Source organism: Lepidochelys kempii, chromosome 2, assembly GCF_965140285.1.
Source record: "Lepidochelys kempii isolate rLepKem1 chromosome 2, rLepKem1.hap1, whole genome shotgun sequence".
NCBI classification, from domain to species: domain Eukaryota; kingdom Metazoa; phylum Chordata; order Testudines; family Cheloniidae; genus Lepidochelys; species Lepidochelys kempii.
Window position 1 is genome coordinate 269,970,742 of NC_136381.1, and position 17,657 is coordinate 269,988,398.

The 17,657-nt window shown below is 68.1% G+C and overlaps 1 protein-coding gene across 1 annotated transcript in view; it reads left to right on the forward strand.

Moving 5' to 3' along the window:
* The first annotated feature begins 2,960 nt into the window (after window positions 1–2,960).
* Window positions 2,961–17,657, forward strand: part of LOC140906204 (SCO-spondin) — a 122,405-nt gene continuing 107,708 nt past the window's right edge. The window contains 16 exon segments of the mRNA XM_078851346.1: window positions 2,961–3,064; window positions 4,927–5,139; window positions 6,427–6,509; window positions 7,305–7,475; window positions 7,980–8,193; window positions 10,044–10,156; window positions 10,726–10,884; window positions 12,021–12,106; window positions 13,027–13,167; window positions 13,265–13,427; window positions 13,952–14,192; window positions 14,895–15,033; window positions 15,649–15,775; window positions 16,017–16,189; window positions 16,529–16,750; window positions 17,157–17,322. Of these exon segments, the coding sequence (XP_078707472.1) occupies window positions 2,961–3,064; window positions 4,927–5,139; window positions 6,427–6,509; window positions 7,305–7,475; window positions 7,980–8,193; window positions 10,044–10,156; window positions 10,726–10,884; window positions 12,021–12,106; window positions 13,027–13,167; window positions 13,265–13,427; window positions 13,952–14,192; window positions 14,895–15,033; window positions 15,649–15,775; window positions 16,017–16,189; window positions 16,529–16,750; window positions 17,157–17,322 (2,515 nt within the window).

Sequence of the window (17,657 nt, forward strand, 5' to 3'; positions counted from 1 at the left end):
CCCCCCAAGTGTGTCCTGTGAAGTGTGGGCTGGAAAGACCCCGGCCCCCTGTGGCCGAGGGGAAGGTGGGGGTGGGGGGTTTCCGTCTGAGTGGGCAGAGCGAATCCATGCCGCAGCAGCTGTGTTTCCCGGGAAATTCTCCAATCCAGGCTCCTCCGATGGCTCCGAGTCCGATTAAACGGACAGGATATAAAGCCCTCCCTCCGGGCTGCTGCTGCCCCAGTCCAGAGGGGAAGAGCCACCCAGAGATGTGGCCCTAGGTGCAGGGAGCGGCTGCGGGGAAGGCAGACCCAGGCGAGAGCGCTGGGGTTTTGGGACTCCAGGAGACTCAGGTAAGGGGGTTTCGGGTGCGCGAGGGTCCTGCGGGCTCGGAGCAGTTAAGGGTGGAAAATCCTGGGGAGACTCCTGCCCAGCTCCCACCCCAAAGCCTCTGAAGCGAGGTGTGCAAGATCCCCACGCTGCAGCCCCCACTCTCATCCTGCCCAGCGTGGCTGTGGGCATCCAGTGTACTTCCTACCCCGGTATGAGCGTGGGGCAGAGCAGGGATCTGCCTGTCTCGGACCGCTGGTCAGAGGAAGCTGCAAAACACCGTGTGGCGGACAGTACTGAACTAGCCAGCCCCTAGATGAAGCTGCTTCCCCATAGCAGTTAGAGGTTGGCAGGAGGGTTTCTAGCCTTTCTAAATTCTTGTGCTATCTAACATAGCTGTGGATGTTATTCACATGAGTGTCTAGTCAAATCCTTCTTTGAACCCACCAAAGCTCTTGGCTTCAGAACAATCTTGTGGCAGTGGGTTCCAAAGGTCAACTGTTGTCACGGAGTCCTGGGGCGATGCTCTGGAACTGCTCCTTACGAAGCCAGGCAGGACTCTGGGGAAGTCTCCTTCCTGGGAGCAGCCTGTCTGCAGGACACACAGCTCACCCGGCTTCCACCTTCCTGGGTCTGACCTCGGAGCATTCAGCCTCCTCTGCCCCTCCGTGCGCTTCCCACAGCGAGTCCGCCCAGGCGGGGTCTGGGGAAGCCAGAGGGAAGCCAGAGCATGTAAGGCAGAGAACCGGACCCCTCAGCTGGGTCCATTTTGGGGGGCAGTGAGCCAGACAACCACATCTGCCCTTCACTCCATGTCCCCAGCCAGCCCCAAACTGAAACTCCCTCCAGCCCCCCTCCTGTGGACTTTGTCCCTTTCCCGGGCCAGGAGGGCACGGGATCCCTTTGTTCTCCAACCCTTTAGCTCTCACCTTGCAGGCGGGGAGGGCCCAGGCCATCAGTTGCCAGGAAACATTCTCTGTGTCCAGACCCCTGCACACACCTGCCCTCTAGGGCTCTGCAACAATCATACACCCTTGCCCCACCACCTAGATACTTAAGAACTGGATAGGGGAAACTGAGGCACCCCCACAATATTCAGAGAAAACATTAAGAACAGTCCCGCTTCGTCACAACTATATCTGGTGTCTCTAGAAAAGCCAATGTTTCCATACCCCACGCTGTGCTGTCAGGGAAAGGCCCAGTCTGGAGCCCCTCTAGGGAGGGGAATATTCTCCACTGCTGGGTGGGAGCCAGCGGGGACTGTGCCAGTCTGGGCCTCCCGCAGTAAAGGGGGGCTGACCCCTGTCACACCTTGGGGCCCGGTGGAGGGGGCAGCTCTGCGATGGGCAGCGAGGTGCGGGATCAAGGTGCTAGCTGGCCGGCTGAGACATGCGTGTGAGCACGCTGCACACGCTGGTGTGGGCGTGTGATTCCCAGCTTGGGCGGGCTCCCACGCTAGCTCTGCTCGAGTACGTGCCCACGGGGTCAGGCGGGGCGGCTGGCCTGACCCCTCACCGTGCCGCCGCTCCACGCGGCTGTTCTTAGCTCTCTCGCTCCAGCCCAGCGAGCGCCTCTGACCCCCGGGGATTGGCACCTCCCAGCTGGTGCACAGACGTCCCCCATGGGACCCTCGCCAGCGCTGGGCAAAGCCAGCCCCAGGGGAACCGCTGGGGTCCATAGGGCTCCCCCCGCCTGCTCCTACCGAGCGGGGCTGTCTGTGTCGTGAGAACGGCCACAGCAGGTGAACGCCCCCGGCGGCTGCGGGGCGAACGGTGGCCATGCGGGGTGAAGGTTTGCTGGCCATCTGGCCGCTCTTTGGTGCTTTCTTCCATTTGGAAAAGCCTCAGCTGCAGTCGAGGAGCAAAACACTCCTGTGACCAGCCTCACCCCACGGATAGCCGAGAATAGCTCTGACGGGCCGTGCTGAAATGCCTTGGTGTGAAGGGCTGGACCAACCCAGAGTAACAAACCCACCTGGGAGAGCCCCGGGCCGCTCCCAACCCTGGCTTGTGGGGTCTGAGCTCCGGGAGAGCCGTGGGCCGCTCCCAGCCCTGGCTCGGGGAGTCTGACACCCCCCGGGAGAGCCCTGGGCCGCTCCCAACCCTGGCTTGTGGGGTCTGAGCTCTGGGAGAGCCGTGGGCCACTCCCAGCCCTGGCTCGGGGGGTCTGACACCCCCTGGGAGAGCCCTGGGCCGCTCCCAGCCCTGGCTCGGGGGCTCTGAGCGCCGGGAGAGCCATGGGCCGCTCCCCGTAGAGCTGGGGGGGTCTGACACCCCCCGGGAGAGCCCTGGGCCACTCCCAGCCCTGGCTCGGGGGGTCTGAGCTCCGGGAGAGCCCTGGGCCGCTCCCAGCCCTGGCTCGGGGGGTCTGACACCCGCCGGGAGAGCCCTGGGCCGCTCCCAGCCCTGGCTCGGGGTGTCTGACACTCCCCGGGAGAGCCCTGGGCCTCTCCCAGCCCTGGCTCGGGGGGTCTGAGCTCCGGGAGAGCCCTGGGCCGCTCCCCATGGAGCTCGGGGGGGTCTCGGCTGGACGGTTCGCTGTGAACAGTGGCCCAGCTGGCCCTAGCAGACTGCGGAGGTCTGAGCTCCCCCCGCTCCCGGTGAGCCTATCTGTCTCGGCAGGCGGCACTCGGCGACGGTTGGCTGCGGGCCATGCCGGGCACAGCACGGGGCCGGGGCCTTTGCCCTCCCACCAGGGAGCTGATGGGGACGCTGGTCTGGCTCTCGCTCTGGGTGACGGTGGCGCTGTCTGAGGGGTAAGGACGTGTCTCCCGCTTTGGGTTCTTCCAGGAGCAGCCAGCCCCGGGCTCCCACCGGAGCTGTTGCACCCCCTACCCCCCAGGCCCTGCACCAGGAGGGCCCCAGGACGGAGGGGAGCAGAGCTGCGCCCCAGGGCGTGGGGATGTGAACCCCCAGGTGGCCCTGCAGCCACAGGGCTCTGATCTGCGCTCTGCCTGCCCGTGGTCCCCGGGCCGGTCCCCGCAGGTCCGCACTGCGCTGGGGTCAGTGGGGGGACGGGAAAAGCCTGAGTCCACTCGCATCCCTCAGGACAGAGGGGTGAGGCAGTGCCGGGGGCAGGGTGAGGGTTAGTTTAGGGGCCCCCGCTCTCCCCCTAGGCTGGGCTCCTCACCCCCCAACTCCAGCCAGTCCCAATGCCTCACAGCCCCCGCATGGCTTCGCCCTCCGCTGCTCGAGCAGGGGCCGGGCAGTCCGGTAACCCCATGGCAGCCCTCCCCCTTGTGACTCCAGTGAGAGTGCGGGGGGTGGGGGAGGGCTGGGAAGCCAGATCCCCACACAGCTGGGACGGGGGAGCCAGGCTCCCCGAACCCCGCGTCAGAGCTGGGACGGGGGAGCCAGGCTCAGCACAGGCCTGGGCTGCACAGGGGGGCTCCGGATCCGAGTGCTGAGGGTTTGGTGCTGGGACTCCTGGCCAGGCTTGGCCGGTTCAGGGCCGGGATTGCAATCTGGGGGGAGGGGTGGGAAAGGCTGGGTCCAGCGTCCTGGTTTAGGGGTCTGGGTCTAGGGCTCTGGTTTGGGGGTCCAGGGCTCTGGTTTGGGGGAGCTGGGTCCAGGATGCCAGTTTGGGAGTCCAGGGTTGTGGTTTGGGGGTCCAGGGCTCTGGTTGGGGGGAGCTGGGTCCAGGGCTCTGGTTGGGGGAGGCTGGGTCCAGGGCTCTGGTTTGGAGGTCCAGGGTTGTGGTTTGGGGGTCCAGGGCTCTGGTTGGGGGGAGCTGGGTCCAGGGCTCCGGTTGGGGGAGGCTGGGTCCAGGGCTCTGGCTGAGGGGGGCTGGGTCCAGGGCTCCGGTTTGGAGGTCCAGGGTTGTGGTTTGGGGGTCCAGGGCTCCGGTTGGGGGGAGCTGGGTCCAGGGCTCTGGTTGGGGGAGGCTGGGTCCAGGGCTCTGGTTTGGAGGTCCAGGGTTGTGGTTTGGGGGTCCAGGGCTCTGGTTGGGGGGAGCTGGGTCCAGGGCTCCGGTTGGGGGAGGCTGGGTCCAGGGCTCTGGCTGAGGGGGCTGGGTCCAGGGCTCCGGTTTGGAGGTCCAGGGTTGTGGTTTGGGGGTCCAGGGCCCCGGTTGGGGGGAGCTGGGTCCAGGGCTCTGGTTTGGAGGTCCAGGGTTGTGGTTTGGGGGTCCAGGGCCCTGGCTGGGGGGAGCTGGGTCCAGGGCTCCGGTTGGGGGAGGCTGGGTCCAGGGCTCTGGCTGAGGGGGGCTGGGTCCAGGGCTCCGGTTTGGAGGTCCAGGGTTGTGGTTTGGGGGTCCAGGGCTCCGGTTGGGGGGAGCTGGGTCCAGGGCTCCGGTTTGGAGGTCCAGGGTTGTGGTTTGGGGGTCCAGGGCCCCGGTTGGGGGGAGCTGGGTCCAAGGCTCCGGTTTGGAGGTCCAGGGTTGTGGTTTGGGGGTCCAGGGCCCCGGTTGGGGGGAGCTGGGTCCAGGGCTCCGGTTTGGAGGTCCAGGGTTGTGGTTTGGGGGTCCAGGGCCCCGGTTGGGGGGAGCTGGGTCCAGGGCTCCGGTTTGGAGGTCCAGGGTTGTGGTTTGGGGGTCCAGGGCTCTGGCTGGGGGGGCTGGGTCCAGGGCTCGGTTGGGGGGCTGGGCCCGTTCCTCGTGCAGATGCCGGTGCGGTTGCAGGCGCTGGTGTGAGAGGACGGAGCAGGTGACTGAGGAGGAGGTTGTGAGCCCCCGGCGCGAGCAGGCGGTGCCCTGCCCGGACGTCTACCAGTACAACCTGGCGGGCTGGCGCATCGACCAGCACAGGATGCGCCAGGCCTACGGTGGGGACCAGGCCATTGCCCACTTCCATGCCCAGGCCGGGCCCACCGCCCCCCTGTGCTACATCTACAAGTGAGTGGGCCGGGAGAGCGGGGGGGTGTCATGGGGTCCCCGGGCGATGCTCTGGATCTGCTCCCCACGAAGCCAGGCAGGACTCTGGGGAAGTCTCCTCTCTGTGAGCAGCCTGTCTGCAGGACACACAGCTCACCCGGCTCCCACCTTCCTGGGTCTGACCTCGGAGCCTTCAGCCTCCTCTGCCCCTCCGTGTGCTTCCCACAGCGAGTCCCCCCAGGCGGGGTCCTGGGGAAGCCAGAGGGTCCTGCCCCCCAACTCCGCCGTCAGACGTGACTCTCAGCCAGCCAGTAAAACAGAAGGTTTATCAGACGACAGGAACACGGTCCAACACAGAGCTTGTAGGTGCAGAGAACAGGACCCCTCAGCTGGGTCCATTTTGGGGGGCAGTGAGCCAGACAAGCACATCTGCCCTTCACTCCTCGTCCCCAGCCAGCCCCAAACTGAAACTCCCTCCAGCCCCTCCTCCTCTGGGCTTTGTCCCTTTCCGGGCGGGGAGGTCACCTGATTCCTTTGTTCTCCAGCCCTTCAGCTCTCACCTTGCAGGGGGGAAGGGCCAGGCCATCAGTGGCCAGGAAACAGGGTGTCGGCCATTCTCTGTGTCCAGACCCCTGCACACCCCTGCCCTCTAGGGCTCTGCAACGATCATACACCCTTACCCCACCACCTAGAGACTTAAGAACTGCCTAGGGGAAACTGAGGCACCCCACAGGATTCAGAGGAAACGTTAAGAACAGTCCCACTTCATCACAGGGGGCATCCAGGCCAAGCCGGGGCCACCAGCGGGGGCAGAGCAGGGGATGCTGGGGGGAGGTGGGATCGGGGCGGCCAACAGGGAACCAAGGGAGATTCAGCCCAGGCGTGAATCCCTCAACTTGACCCCTCTCTGTGCCACCTCCCTCTCTGTGCCCCCATCCCATGTCTGTGCCCCACCCCGCCGTGCCCCCATCCCCTCTCTGTGCCCCCACCCCATGTCTGTGCCCCATCCCCGCCGTGCCCCCGTCCCCTCTCTGTGCCCCCATCCCCGCTCTGTGTACCCCCACCCCTGTCCTTGCCCCCATCTCCTTTCTGTACCCCCATTCCCGCTCTATGTACCCCCACCCCTGCTCTGTGCCCCCATCCCCTCCCTGTGCGCCCACCCCATGTCTGTGCCCCACCCTGCCGTGCCCCCGTCCCCACTCTGTGCCCCCACCCCATGTCTGTGCCCCTTTCCTGTGCCCCCCATGTCTGTGCCTCCACCCCTCTCTGTCCCCTCATCCATCACTGTGCCTCTCCCCTGCCCGGCAGGCCCCCGGACACAAGGCCCGTGGTGTGGAACCGCACGGTGCGAGCCTGCTGCGAGGGCTGGAGCGGGCCATACTGCACCCAGGGTGAGGAGCCTGCCGGAGCCAGGCCCAGGGCATCGGGCTGGGGCAGGCGGGGGCTGGGTTTGGGAGGGCGGGGGTGAGCCAGGCACAGGGTGTCGGGCTGGGGCAGGTGGGGGCTGGGTTTGGGAGGGCGGGGGTGAGCCGGGCACGGGGCGTCGGGCTGGGGCAGGCGGGGGCCAGGTTTGCGGGGGGAGCCGAGCACGGGGCATCGGGCTGGGGCCGGCGGGGGCTGGGTTCGCGGGGTGAGCCGGGCATGGGGCGTCGGGCTGGGGCAGGTGGGGGCTGGGTTTGCGGGGGGAGCCGAGCACGGGGCGTCAGGCTGGGGCAGGCGGGGGCCAGGTTTGCGGGGGGAGCCGGGCATGGGGCGTCGGGCTGGGGCAGGTGGGGGCTGGGTTTGCGGGGGGAGCCGAGCACGGGGCGTCAGGCTGGGGCAGGTGGGGGCCGGGTTTGCGGGGGGAGCCGGGCACGGGGCGTCAGGTTGGGGCAGGCGGGGGGCCAGGTTCAGGGTTAGGGAGCCATACATTGGGCTGCCCTGCACCCTCGGGAACGGGCCCAGGCCAACGCCATTGTGTTTAGCCCCCGTCCACACGGCCTCACCCCCAAAGGGAGTCCCGAGGCCACGCCGGGTGCCACGGGCAGGGGGAGCTTCCGTGGGCTCTGAGGTCTCTGTGGCCACCGGAGTTCTTTGGACACGTAGGGAGGCTCAGGGGTCATTGGGGGCACAGCGGGGCCCCGATGGAGCATGACCCAGGGCCTGGCCTCGTTCTCCCCTGACCAGTGTCTGTCGCTCTCTCCCAGGCGAGGGCTTCCTGGGACTCTGCTTCTCTACATGGCAGTGCCAGGCCGGCCTGGGCACCTGGAACCTGTCCCTGCTGAGCATGGCCGAGTGCTGCGGGCGGCCCTGGGGCCGCAGCTGGAAGAACACCTCCTCCGAGGTCTGCCTAAGCTGCTCCGCCCTGCCCCTGCCAGGCGAGTGCTGACTCCGGGGGCAAGGGGCACTGCCCTGCGTGCTGCTTCCAGTGCCAAGCCCTGCTGCATTGCCCCTGGGGCAGCGCCCCGGCCACCCAGCCAGTCCCACGCCACAGCACCATGGAGCTGCGGCCCCCGGGAGATGGCAGCTCCCAGCATGCCGTGCTCCCTGCATCGTGCTGTCCGGCACAGCCGCGGGGGTGCTGAGGAGCGAGACCCTCCCGCCCCCAGGCAGCCGCGACCCTCAGGAGAGACCCCAGGGTGGCCCTGGCATGGTTGATCGCCCGGCCCTGGGCAGCTGAGCTCTGACTAACCCTCCCAGGGGGGCGAGTCGGAGCCCCCCACGCCAGGTCTCCCAGAGGCCAGTTACTGGGTGCCCCCCAGCCCATGCTGCCTCTCCTCGCCCCCACGGCGGCTCACAGCAGGTCCCGGTTCTGGAGTTCTGTGGGTGTCACCGGACCGTGACGTGCCCGCTAGCTGATCAGTCCCCTTGTTCTTCCGCAGGGGACCTGCCGGCCCCCTTCCTCCTCCGGCCCTTGCCCCCCACGGCCCTGCTGGGCCTGCCCAGGCCTCGCCACCGCCTCTTTGCCACCTGCGTCACCTGGGCCGGCTTCCACTACCGCAGCTTTGATGGGAAACATTTCCACTTCCACGGGGACTGCACCTACAGCCTAGCTGCTGCCTCTGATGGCACCTGGGCCGTGGACATCTCGGGCAGCGGGACCTGTGCACCATCACACTGCCACCGGGTACGGGGTCTCACCGGGGTCTTCCGCGACCAGCCAGGGCCTTGGGTGTTGGGGGCGGGGAGAGACAGGAAGAAAGGGAGAGGGGGGTGAGAAAAGAGCAAGGGAGAGTGTGACGGGTTTGGTCACAGAGACCCCTTTGGGACTGTCACCTGATGTACTGAAGTTACCTCTGAGCCCGTTTTCCCTGCCAGCCTGGGACTCCAGAACCCTGCCTTGTTGAGCCAGACACGCCGCAACACAGACCCAGGTCTGGTCCACGCCCCAAAGCTACAGGCTTTAACTGAAAACCACTCAGCAGGTTCCCTGTCTCCAGCACCCAGACACCCAGCTCCCAATGTGATCCAAACCCCAAATAAATCCGTTTTACTCTGTATAAAGCTTATACAGGGTAAACTCATAAATTGTCCACCCTCTATATCACTGAGAGAGAGAGATATGCACAGCTGTTTGCTCCCCCAGGTATTAATCACTTACTCTGGGTTAATTAACAAACAACAGTGATTTTATTAAGTATAAGAAGTAGGATTTAAGTGGTGTCAAGTAATAACAGACAGAACAAAGTTACCAAGCAAAATAAAACCTAGCACACAAGTCTAAGCCTAATACATTAAGAAACTGAATACAGGTAAATCTCACCCCCAGAGATGTTCCAATAAGCTTCTTTCACAGACTAAAAGAAAAGGAGGACGTGTGGCACCCTAGAGACTAACAAATTTATTTGAACATAAGCTCTCGTGAGCTACAGCTCACTTCATAAATTGGTTAGTCTCTAAGGTGCCACAAGTCCTCCTGTTCTTTTTGTGGATACAGACTAACACGGCTGCTCCTCTGAAACCTTCCACAGACTAGACTCCTTCCTAGTCTGGGCCCAATCCTTTCCCCTGGTGCAGTCCTTGTTAGTTCCAGCTCAGGTGGTAACTAGGGGATTTCTCAGGACTGGCAACCCCCTTTGTTCTGTTCCACCCCCTTCTATAACTTTGGCCCAAGGTGGGAATCTTTTGTCTCTCTGGGTCCCACCCCTCCTTCTAAATGGAAAAATACCAGATTTAAGATGGATTCCAGCATCATGTGACATGGTCCATTCTTCCTGGGCTGGAACACAGGGAGGCCTGCAAGTGAACAGAGCCACTGACAGCCAATTGTCCTAGTCAGTGGGGGCCATCAAGATTCCAAAGCACCATCCATGGCCCACACTTTGCATAATTACAGTAGGACCCCAGAGTTATACTTTATATTTCTAGCTTCAGATACAAGAATGATACATACATACAAATAGGAGGAATATATTCAGTAGGTTATAACCTTTGTAACGATACCTTACAAGAGACCTGTTGCAGAAAGCATATTCCAGTTGCATCATATTTACCCTAATAAGCATATTTCCATAAATCATATGGAGTGCAATGTCCTAGAGAGCGAGCCAGAGGATGGGGTAAAGACACACCAAGAGCAGGCTGGGTGTGAAGGGGGCTGCCAGGGAGAGCCCAGGGGGCAGACTGGCTGAGGAGGGGCCGGTGGAGGTCACCTACCCCGCTGCTCCGGAGAGCTTCGGGCCAGAAGGACCTCCCAGGGCACAGGCCGTGAGCTTCAGCCAGTTCTGCCTGGCTTGAGCCCTGTGGCTTGTGTCTGGCTACAGTGTCTCTCGCGGAAGTAGCCAGTCTGCTAGGGGAGCCAGCAAGGGATGGAGACTCCACACTGGCCGGGGAAGCAGGTCCCAGTGGCTCATCCCCGCGCTGTTAAAGCCACGGGCCATGTTCTGCCGTCCCCCTCTAGCTCCGCGTGCCCCTGAGCCGCCATCTCGCTCACTCCCTGCCCTGCCTTCCCCGCAGGCGCTGCACATGCTCTTCGGGCTGGACCTGGTCGTGGCTCAGGGCCGAAACGTCTCTGTGAACGGGGTCGTGGTGCCGGAGGGGGAGCCGCTCCTGCAGGACGGTGAGGAGGACAGAGAGCTCTGTGGGGGAAAGCCACAGGACCAGCACGCGGCACACAGGGGCTTCTGATCTGCCCATCTGCCTGGCAGAGCCGCGGGATGTCCCCGTGTCCTGGGCTTCCTGGGGTCTCCCCAGGCCTGTTTGTCTCCAGGCACTTGGTGCTTAGGTCCCCTGACACCCACTGGGGTCCACCCATGCCCATCGCCTGGGCAGAGCTGGTGGGAGGAGAGGTCTAGCCTGGGACCGGCCTGAACGGGCCCCGGGGAGGGACTGCTGGGGCCATAGGGGCAAGCTAGGAGGAATGGGGTGGAATTAAGGGACACACAGAGCACCTAGGCCGTGCCCAGGCGGGAGCAGGCCGACAATCCGTCACCCAGGGCTCTGCCCAGCCCAGCCTGGGGCTCCCAGCCCCTCCTGGAGACGATCCCACTGCTGGATCCATCTCCCTGGCAGGGAGGCCCCGACATGCAGCCCATGCGCCCGTTGCTCAGTCCCGGCCCGTCTCTCTGGGCCCTGGCTGGCAGCCGGGCATGTGGCCCTACTGAGCTGCCCACCGCTCTCCCCCCACAGGGATCAGCGTCCGGTGGCTCGGTGACTTCGTCTTCGTGGAGAGCGGCCTGGGCGTGCGGGTCAAGTCTGACGGGCGCCACACGGTGTATGTGACGGTCAGCGGGGAGCTGCGGGGCACCACGCGCGGGCTCTGCGGGCTCTACAATGACGACCCTGCCGGTGAGCACAGCCCTGCGGGGGCAACCCGCCCTGCTCACCGCGTGGGGCCGAGCCCCCTGCCGACACTGCTCTGCCCCCAACCCGCCCTGCTCACCGCGTGGGGCCGGGCCCCCTGCCGACACTGCTCTGCCCCCAACCCGCCCTGCTCACCGCGTGGGGCCGGGCCCCCTGCCGACAGGGCTCTGCCCCCAACCCGCCCTGCTCACCGCGTGGGGCCGGGCCCCCTGCCGACACTGCTCTGCCCCCAACCCGCCCTGCTCACCGCGTGGGGCCGAGCCCCCTGCCGACATGGCTCTGCCCCCAACCCGCCCTGCTCACCGCGTGGGGCCGGGCCCCCTGCCGACAGGGCTCTGCCCCCAACCCGCCCTGCTCACCGCGTGGGGCCGGGCCCCCTGCCGACACTGCTCTGCCCCCAAACCGCCCTGCTCACCGCGTGGGGCCGGGCCCCCTGCCGACACTGCTCTGCCCCCAACCCGCCCTGCTCACCGCGTGGGGCCGGGCCCCCTGCCGACAGGGCTCTGCCCCCAACCCGCCCTGCTCACCGCGTGGGGCCGAGCCCCCTGCCGACAGGGCTCTGTCCCCAACCCGCCCTGCTCACCGCGTGGGGCCGGGCCCCCTGCCGACAGGGCTCTGCCCCCAACCCGCCCTGCTCACCGCGTGGGGCCGGGCCCCCTGCCGACAGGGCCCTGCCCTGGGGACCCGAGACAGCTTCATCTCCATCAGCCCGGCTGGGAACGTCTCTCCCTCGCAGCACTCCCACTGCTAGGGAAGGGGACGGGGGCACCTCCTGCATCCCCGTGCCGGGGGCACCTGCCCTGGTGCAGCAGGATCCAAGCTGCCGTCCTCCGGTCCTGCTGGGTGAGGGCCCCCAGCTCGCTCCAGGGGCTCTTCTCTCCTGGGCCTGCCTGTGTCTTGGTGACAGTGCCCCAGAACAAGCCCTCCCACTGTCCATGCCTTTCCCCTGGGGCGGAGCAGGGAGCAGACACCAGGGCCTGTTCCTGGCGTGAGCAGGTGAGCGTGGAGTGAGAGCTGAGGCTGGAGATCTGGCCCCGGGGGGGTGTCCCCATTCCCAGCCCCCACCTGCCAGCAGGGGTGGTTTCCTCTCCCCACATCCCCAGCGCCTGTTTTGCTTGCAGATGACTTCCTGCGTGTAGGAGGGGATGTGGCCACGTTCGCCGCCAGCTTCGGGAATTCCTGGAGGGTCCCAGATGCCAGCCCAGAGGTAGTGGGGAGGGCCCCTGCTGCAGTCCTCTCCCACGGCTCAGAGGGAGGGGGAAGGCGTGACACCGCCCTGGGGCTGCGCTGGTGCCCAGAGCCCTTCGCCCCCGTGCAGCGTATTCCTGACCCTGCGGGGAGCGGCGGGAGCTGGGGTGTAGGTGGCAGCTGGTGGAGATGCTTCTGCCGCACAGGAGCAGTGCGTGCTCAGAAGGGGGAGCGCCCGGGGGCTGCATGGGGCGAGGTGGGGGTGCCCCCCGAGCGGCTCTGGGGGCGCCGGGCTGACGGCTGGGGGTGCTCCCCCGTGCGGCTCTGGGGGCGCAGGGCTGACGGCTGCGGGGGCTCCCCCGTGCGGCTCTGGGGGGCGCCGGGCTGACGGCTGGGGGGGCTCCCCCGTGCGGCTCTGGGGGGCGCCGGGCTGACGGCTGGGGGGGCTCCCCCGTGCGGCTCTGGGGGGCGCCGGGCTGACGGCTGGGGGGGCTCCCCCGTGCGGCTCTGGGGGGCGCCGGGCTGACGGCTGGGGGGGCTCCCCCGTGCGGCTCTGGGGGGCGCCGGGCTCACGGCTGGGGGGGCTCCCCCGTGCGGCTCTGGGGGGCGCCGGGCTGACGGCTGGGGGGGCTCCCCCGTGCGGCTCTGGGGGGCGCCGGGCTGACGGCTGGGGGGGCTCCCCCGTGCGGCTGTGGGGGGCGCCGGGCTGACGGCTGGGGGGGCTCCCCCGTGCGGCTGTGGGGGGCGCCGGGCTGACGGCTGGGGGGGCTCCCCCGTGCGGCTGTGGGGGGCGCCGGGCTGACGGCTGGGGGGGCTCCCCCGTGCGGCTCTGGGGGGCGCCGGGCTGACGGCTGGGGGGGCTCCCCCGTGCGGCTCTGGGGGGCGCCGGGCTGACGGCTGGGGGTGCTCTGGCACTGACGTGGGTTCTGCTCTGCCCAGGTCCCGTGGCAGCTCCCGTGCCAGGACGTGGCGGAGGCGGGAGACAGCTGTGACGATGCGGAGGCCAGCGCCGTGAGGCAGGAGGCCGAGGCCGTGTGCCGGAAGTTGCTGGCCAACCCCTTCAGCCGGTGCCACTCCGAGGTCAGGGGACGGCGGTACCCACCCCCGGGGAGCAGCCGGGGCAGCCCCCCCTTACCTCCCACCCCGGCGCTGGCTGACGCGGCCTCTCTCCCTGCAGGTGGACCCGGGCGGATTCTACGACGCCTGCATGTCCGCGTCCTGCCGGCAGGGGGGCACGGGGGCCGGGCAGCGGGAGGCCGTGTGCGCCACCTTTGCCAGCTATGCCCGCGAATGCGCCCAGGAGCTCGTCTACCTCGACTGGAGGAGGCCCGGGTTCTGCGGTAGGGGCCAGTGCGCTCCCCCAGCGGGCAGCTCCACAGCCGGGCCCGCTCCGGCAGCACGGACCCCTTCCCCCCGGCTCTGCCCCCCGCCCCCACGCCCTCCCCTCGCACCTGTCTCCCATCCAGCCCTAGCCCCCACATACACCCACCCTCACGCCCCGGTTCACCCCCTGCACGCTCAGGAGACGCTCAGCCCCCTGGGCCGCCCGCCCGTGAACGCCCCGGGCTGGAAGGGCCTGGTGCATGTGTCGGAGACAGGGAGTGGGGCTGCCCGCTCGTGGCGAGGGCCATGGGTAAGAGACCCGCTACCGCTGTCAGCGGGGAGGAGCTCCTCTCACTCCGGCACCGCAGGCTGCGTGTGGGGAGCAGCAGCCCCCGCGGCTCTCGTGGCGTCGCCCCGCATGTGCTCCTCGGACGTGGGCGGGGCGACCGGGCAGACATGCTCCCTGGGAGCCCGCGCCCGGCTGCCTGGCAGAGGGGGCGCTGCCAGCCCGGGCCTGAGGCGCCGTGTGTCTGCCCCGCAGAGAAGCAGTGCGGCCAGGGGAAGCAGTACTCGGACTGCGTGTCCTCGTGCCCGGCCAGCTGTGCCGCCGTGGGCACCGGCGAGGAGGGGCACTGCCGGGACGAGTGTGTGAGTGGCTGCGAGTGCCCGCCGGGTCTCTACCTGGAGGGGGGGGCCTGCGTCCCTGAGGGCGACTGCCCCTGCTACCACCGTCGCCAGAAGTACGCCCCGGGGCAGAGCATCCAGCAGCGGTGCAACCAATGGTGAGGAAAGCCCCCATCGGCCCTGCCCGCCGGGCACTGGTGTGGGCAGCAGGGAGGGGCAGCCCCTAAGGTAACCCCTCCCCGGTGCCCACACCCGCACGGCCGAGCTGGACTCGGGCAGTTGGTGGCGCAGTGCCGTGCCAGGCTGGGGCGTGGCGATCCGCGGGGACGGTCTGGGCTCCGCGGGCCCCTCAGTGACGGAGCGGGGCAGAGTCCCCGTCTCACAGCTCTGCCACCCCACGGTCCCGCCCCACCCGAGGGGAGGACAGCATTGTGTGGGGAGCCCCCTGCCTCCTGGAGAATCCCTGGGGGCCCTTCTCCCTCGCTCAGGCTGCTGCACCCCACTTTCCCCGGGGTACATCCCCAGCTCCTGTGGGGTACCTCCCTTGAATTGCAGAGGAGACCCACGGAGGATCGGGCCCGGTGGGGCGGGGGCAGGGCAGCTGCTGAGCAAAGGTACTTGAGTGGAACCAGAGAGACAGGTGGCAGCTGGGATGCGACGCCCCGGGAGCTGCTGGGGACCCCTGGGTGGGAGCCCCAGGCTGGGCCTCCCCAGGCTGGAGGGGTCCCTCCTGGAGATGCCCCCCACCATGTCCTGGGGGCCCCGGCACCAGCAGCAGTGCCTGCCGCGGCCCGGCATACGGCAGGGGGCTCAGCGAGCCCTGGCGACCCCGTGCCCCGCTCTCGCCCCTGTCCCTGCAGCACATGCCAGGGTGGGCGCTGGTACTGCTCGCAGGACAAGTGCTCGGCCGAGTGTGCCGTGATCGGGGACCCGCACTACGTGACCTTCGACCAGAAGCGCTACTCCTTCCACGGCGTCTGCGAGTACATCCTGGTGCAGGTGAGGGGGGTCTGGGGCCCTGGGAGTTGCCGTGGGGCTTGAGGGGCCAGGCTGCTGGCGAGAGAGGGGTCTGGAGCCCTGGTAGCTACCATAGGGCTGGGGTGCCGGGGGAGGGGGGTCTGGTGCCCTGGGAGCTGCCGTTGGGTCTGGGGGACCAGGAGAAGGGGCGAACTGGAGCCCTGGGAGCTGCCATGGGGCTGGGGAGCCAGGGGGAGGGGGGATCTGGTGCCCTGGGAGCTGCCATGGGGCTAAGGGAAGGGGGGATTGGGTGCCCTGGGAGCTGCCATGGGCCTGGGGGGCCAGGCTGCTGCGGGGAGGGGTGTCTGGTGCCCTGGGCAGGAAGGGAACCCCACGGCATGGGGGTTGGGGGGCATGCTGTGCCCAAGCAGCCCCTCGAGGAGCCTGGCTACTCAGTGCTGGTGCAGCTCTGGAGAGCCCCTCCATGAACAAACCAGTGCAGAGCCCCGCGGGGCCCCCAGCCCAGCCCGCGCCGTGCCCTCGAGAGCGGCCGGCAGGTCCCGTCCCCTGGGCCGGGGCGCGCGACAGGGAACGGCTGGGGAGCCGCCCTGGGCCGCGTCTCCGGCCCTCACAGGCTGGGGCACCGTTGCCTGGCAGGACTTTGTGGACTGGAAGCTGCTGATCACGGTGGAGAAGGTGGCGTGTGGGACCAAAGGGGCCGTGAGCTGCCTCCGGGCCCTGACGGTGACTGCGCACAGGACCTCCGCCCGGCTCCACATTACAGGTCAGCTGGGCTTCGCCGCGGGGGAGTGCCTGGCAGCTCCTTGCAGAGACGGGCAGCCTGGGGGCATCAAGGGATTGCAGGAAGCGGGGCTGGCTGGCTTGGGGCTGGCTCTGATCTGCCCAGGGCAGAGGCCCAGCTGGCAGGTGGTGGGTCAGGGAGTGGGGTCGGGGCCTCTCTCTCTGTGCGGTTCTCCCTTGCCCTCCTCCTCTCCCATCTCCTCTCTGGCCCTTCCCTGCTGCAGGGGACGTGGCCGTGAACGGGCAGGAGGTGGCCCTGCCCTTTGCCAGCGCTGACCTGAGCATCCGACGGGCCTCGTCCTCCTTCCTGCTGCTCCAGGCCTTCGGCGCCCACGTGCTGTGGGGGCTGGAGTTCCCTGCCGCCTACATCACCCTGCAGCCCGGCTTCGCGGGCAAGGTGAGGCCCAGCGCGCTCCTGGTGCCCCCCGGGAGGGCCCTCGCAGCGGGGTGTTGCCCGCAGGGCCCGAGGGGAGAGGAGCCCAGCTGTGGGCGTGGGCCGAATGGCCGGCTCTGAGTACCGGGAGCGGGGCCCGGAGCCTCCCAGGCCCGTATGGCGGGTGCCAGGTCTCTCGCGACTTGCATCGCAGACCCCGGGGTGAGGGAGCCGGTGGGTCTTCGCCCCGTGCCTGGCAGAGCAAGAGTCCGCGTCCCCCGCAGGCCTGGCACCCGCTGGCCTCCCTGCGGCGTGTGGGGAGGGGGAGCTCCCCGGCTGCCCCCTCACCCCCTCCCCTGGCAGGTGCGAGGTCTGTGCGGCACCTACACCTGGAACCAGCAGGACGAGTTCACCACCCCCGCCGGGGACGTGGAGCCCAGCGTCGCCGCCTTCGCCAACAAGTTCCGGGCGTCCAGCGAGTGCCCCGCGCTCGGCTCCTTCGCCTTCGACCCCTGCAGCACCTTCGCCCAGCGCCGGGAGTTCGCCGAGGCCGCCTGCGGCACCCTGCACGGCCCAGCCTTCCAGGTACCCGCCCCGGCGGAGCCCCCGGGGGGCTGGGACCAGAGGCCACAGCGAGGGGCACCGGATCTGTGTGTGCGCGTGCCGGGGAGGGGGGGCAGATCCAGGAGCGTTTGCTGTGTGCCCCTGGCACGGGTGTGGGCCTGTCTGGACGTCCCCGGCGTGTGTCTGCCCTGAGGGATCCCGGCCGCCCCATGTCTGTGTCACGCGTGTCGGGTGGTCACGGGACTGGCCCCCTCCACGTGCGGCTGTTCGCACATGTGCTGTCCGTGTGCCCATGCGTCTGTGGGGCTGGTTTCTGACGTGCCCCCCGGTGCTGTGCTCCCAGCAGGGGCCCCCGCAAGGGAAGGGCCTGGAGCCCGGGCGGCTGCTCCGAGCCCCTGGGTGACGCGCCCCCTGCCCTGTCCCACAGCCCTGCCACGACCTGGTGGAGCGGGACCCTTACTATCAGCTCTGCCTCTCCGACGTGTGCGGCTGCCCGGCCGGCGGGGACTGTCTGTGCCGCGCCCTGGCCGCCTACGCCAGGCAGTGTGCCCAGGAGGGGGCGCCGGTGCCCTGGAGGAACCAGACCTTCTGCGGTGGGTGGCTGCCTAGGCTGGGCCCCACTGGGCATGTCCGGGGAGGGGAGCCCTGCCTGGCTGGGTGGGGCAGCCAGAGGATGGCTCTGGAGAAGGGGTGGAGTGGGTGTGGGATGGGCTCTGGAGAAAGGGCAGAGAAGGCGATGGGTGCTGGAGAAGGGGTGGGGGAGGGGATGGGCGCCGGAGAAGGGGCGGGGGGGATGGGCGGGGGTTGGGCTCTGGGGAAGGGGAGGGGGTGGGCACTGGAGAGGGGGGATGGGTGCTGGAGAAGGGGCGGGGGGATGGGCGGGGGTTGGGCTCTGGGGAAGGGGAGGGGGTGGGCACTGGAGAGGGGG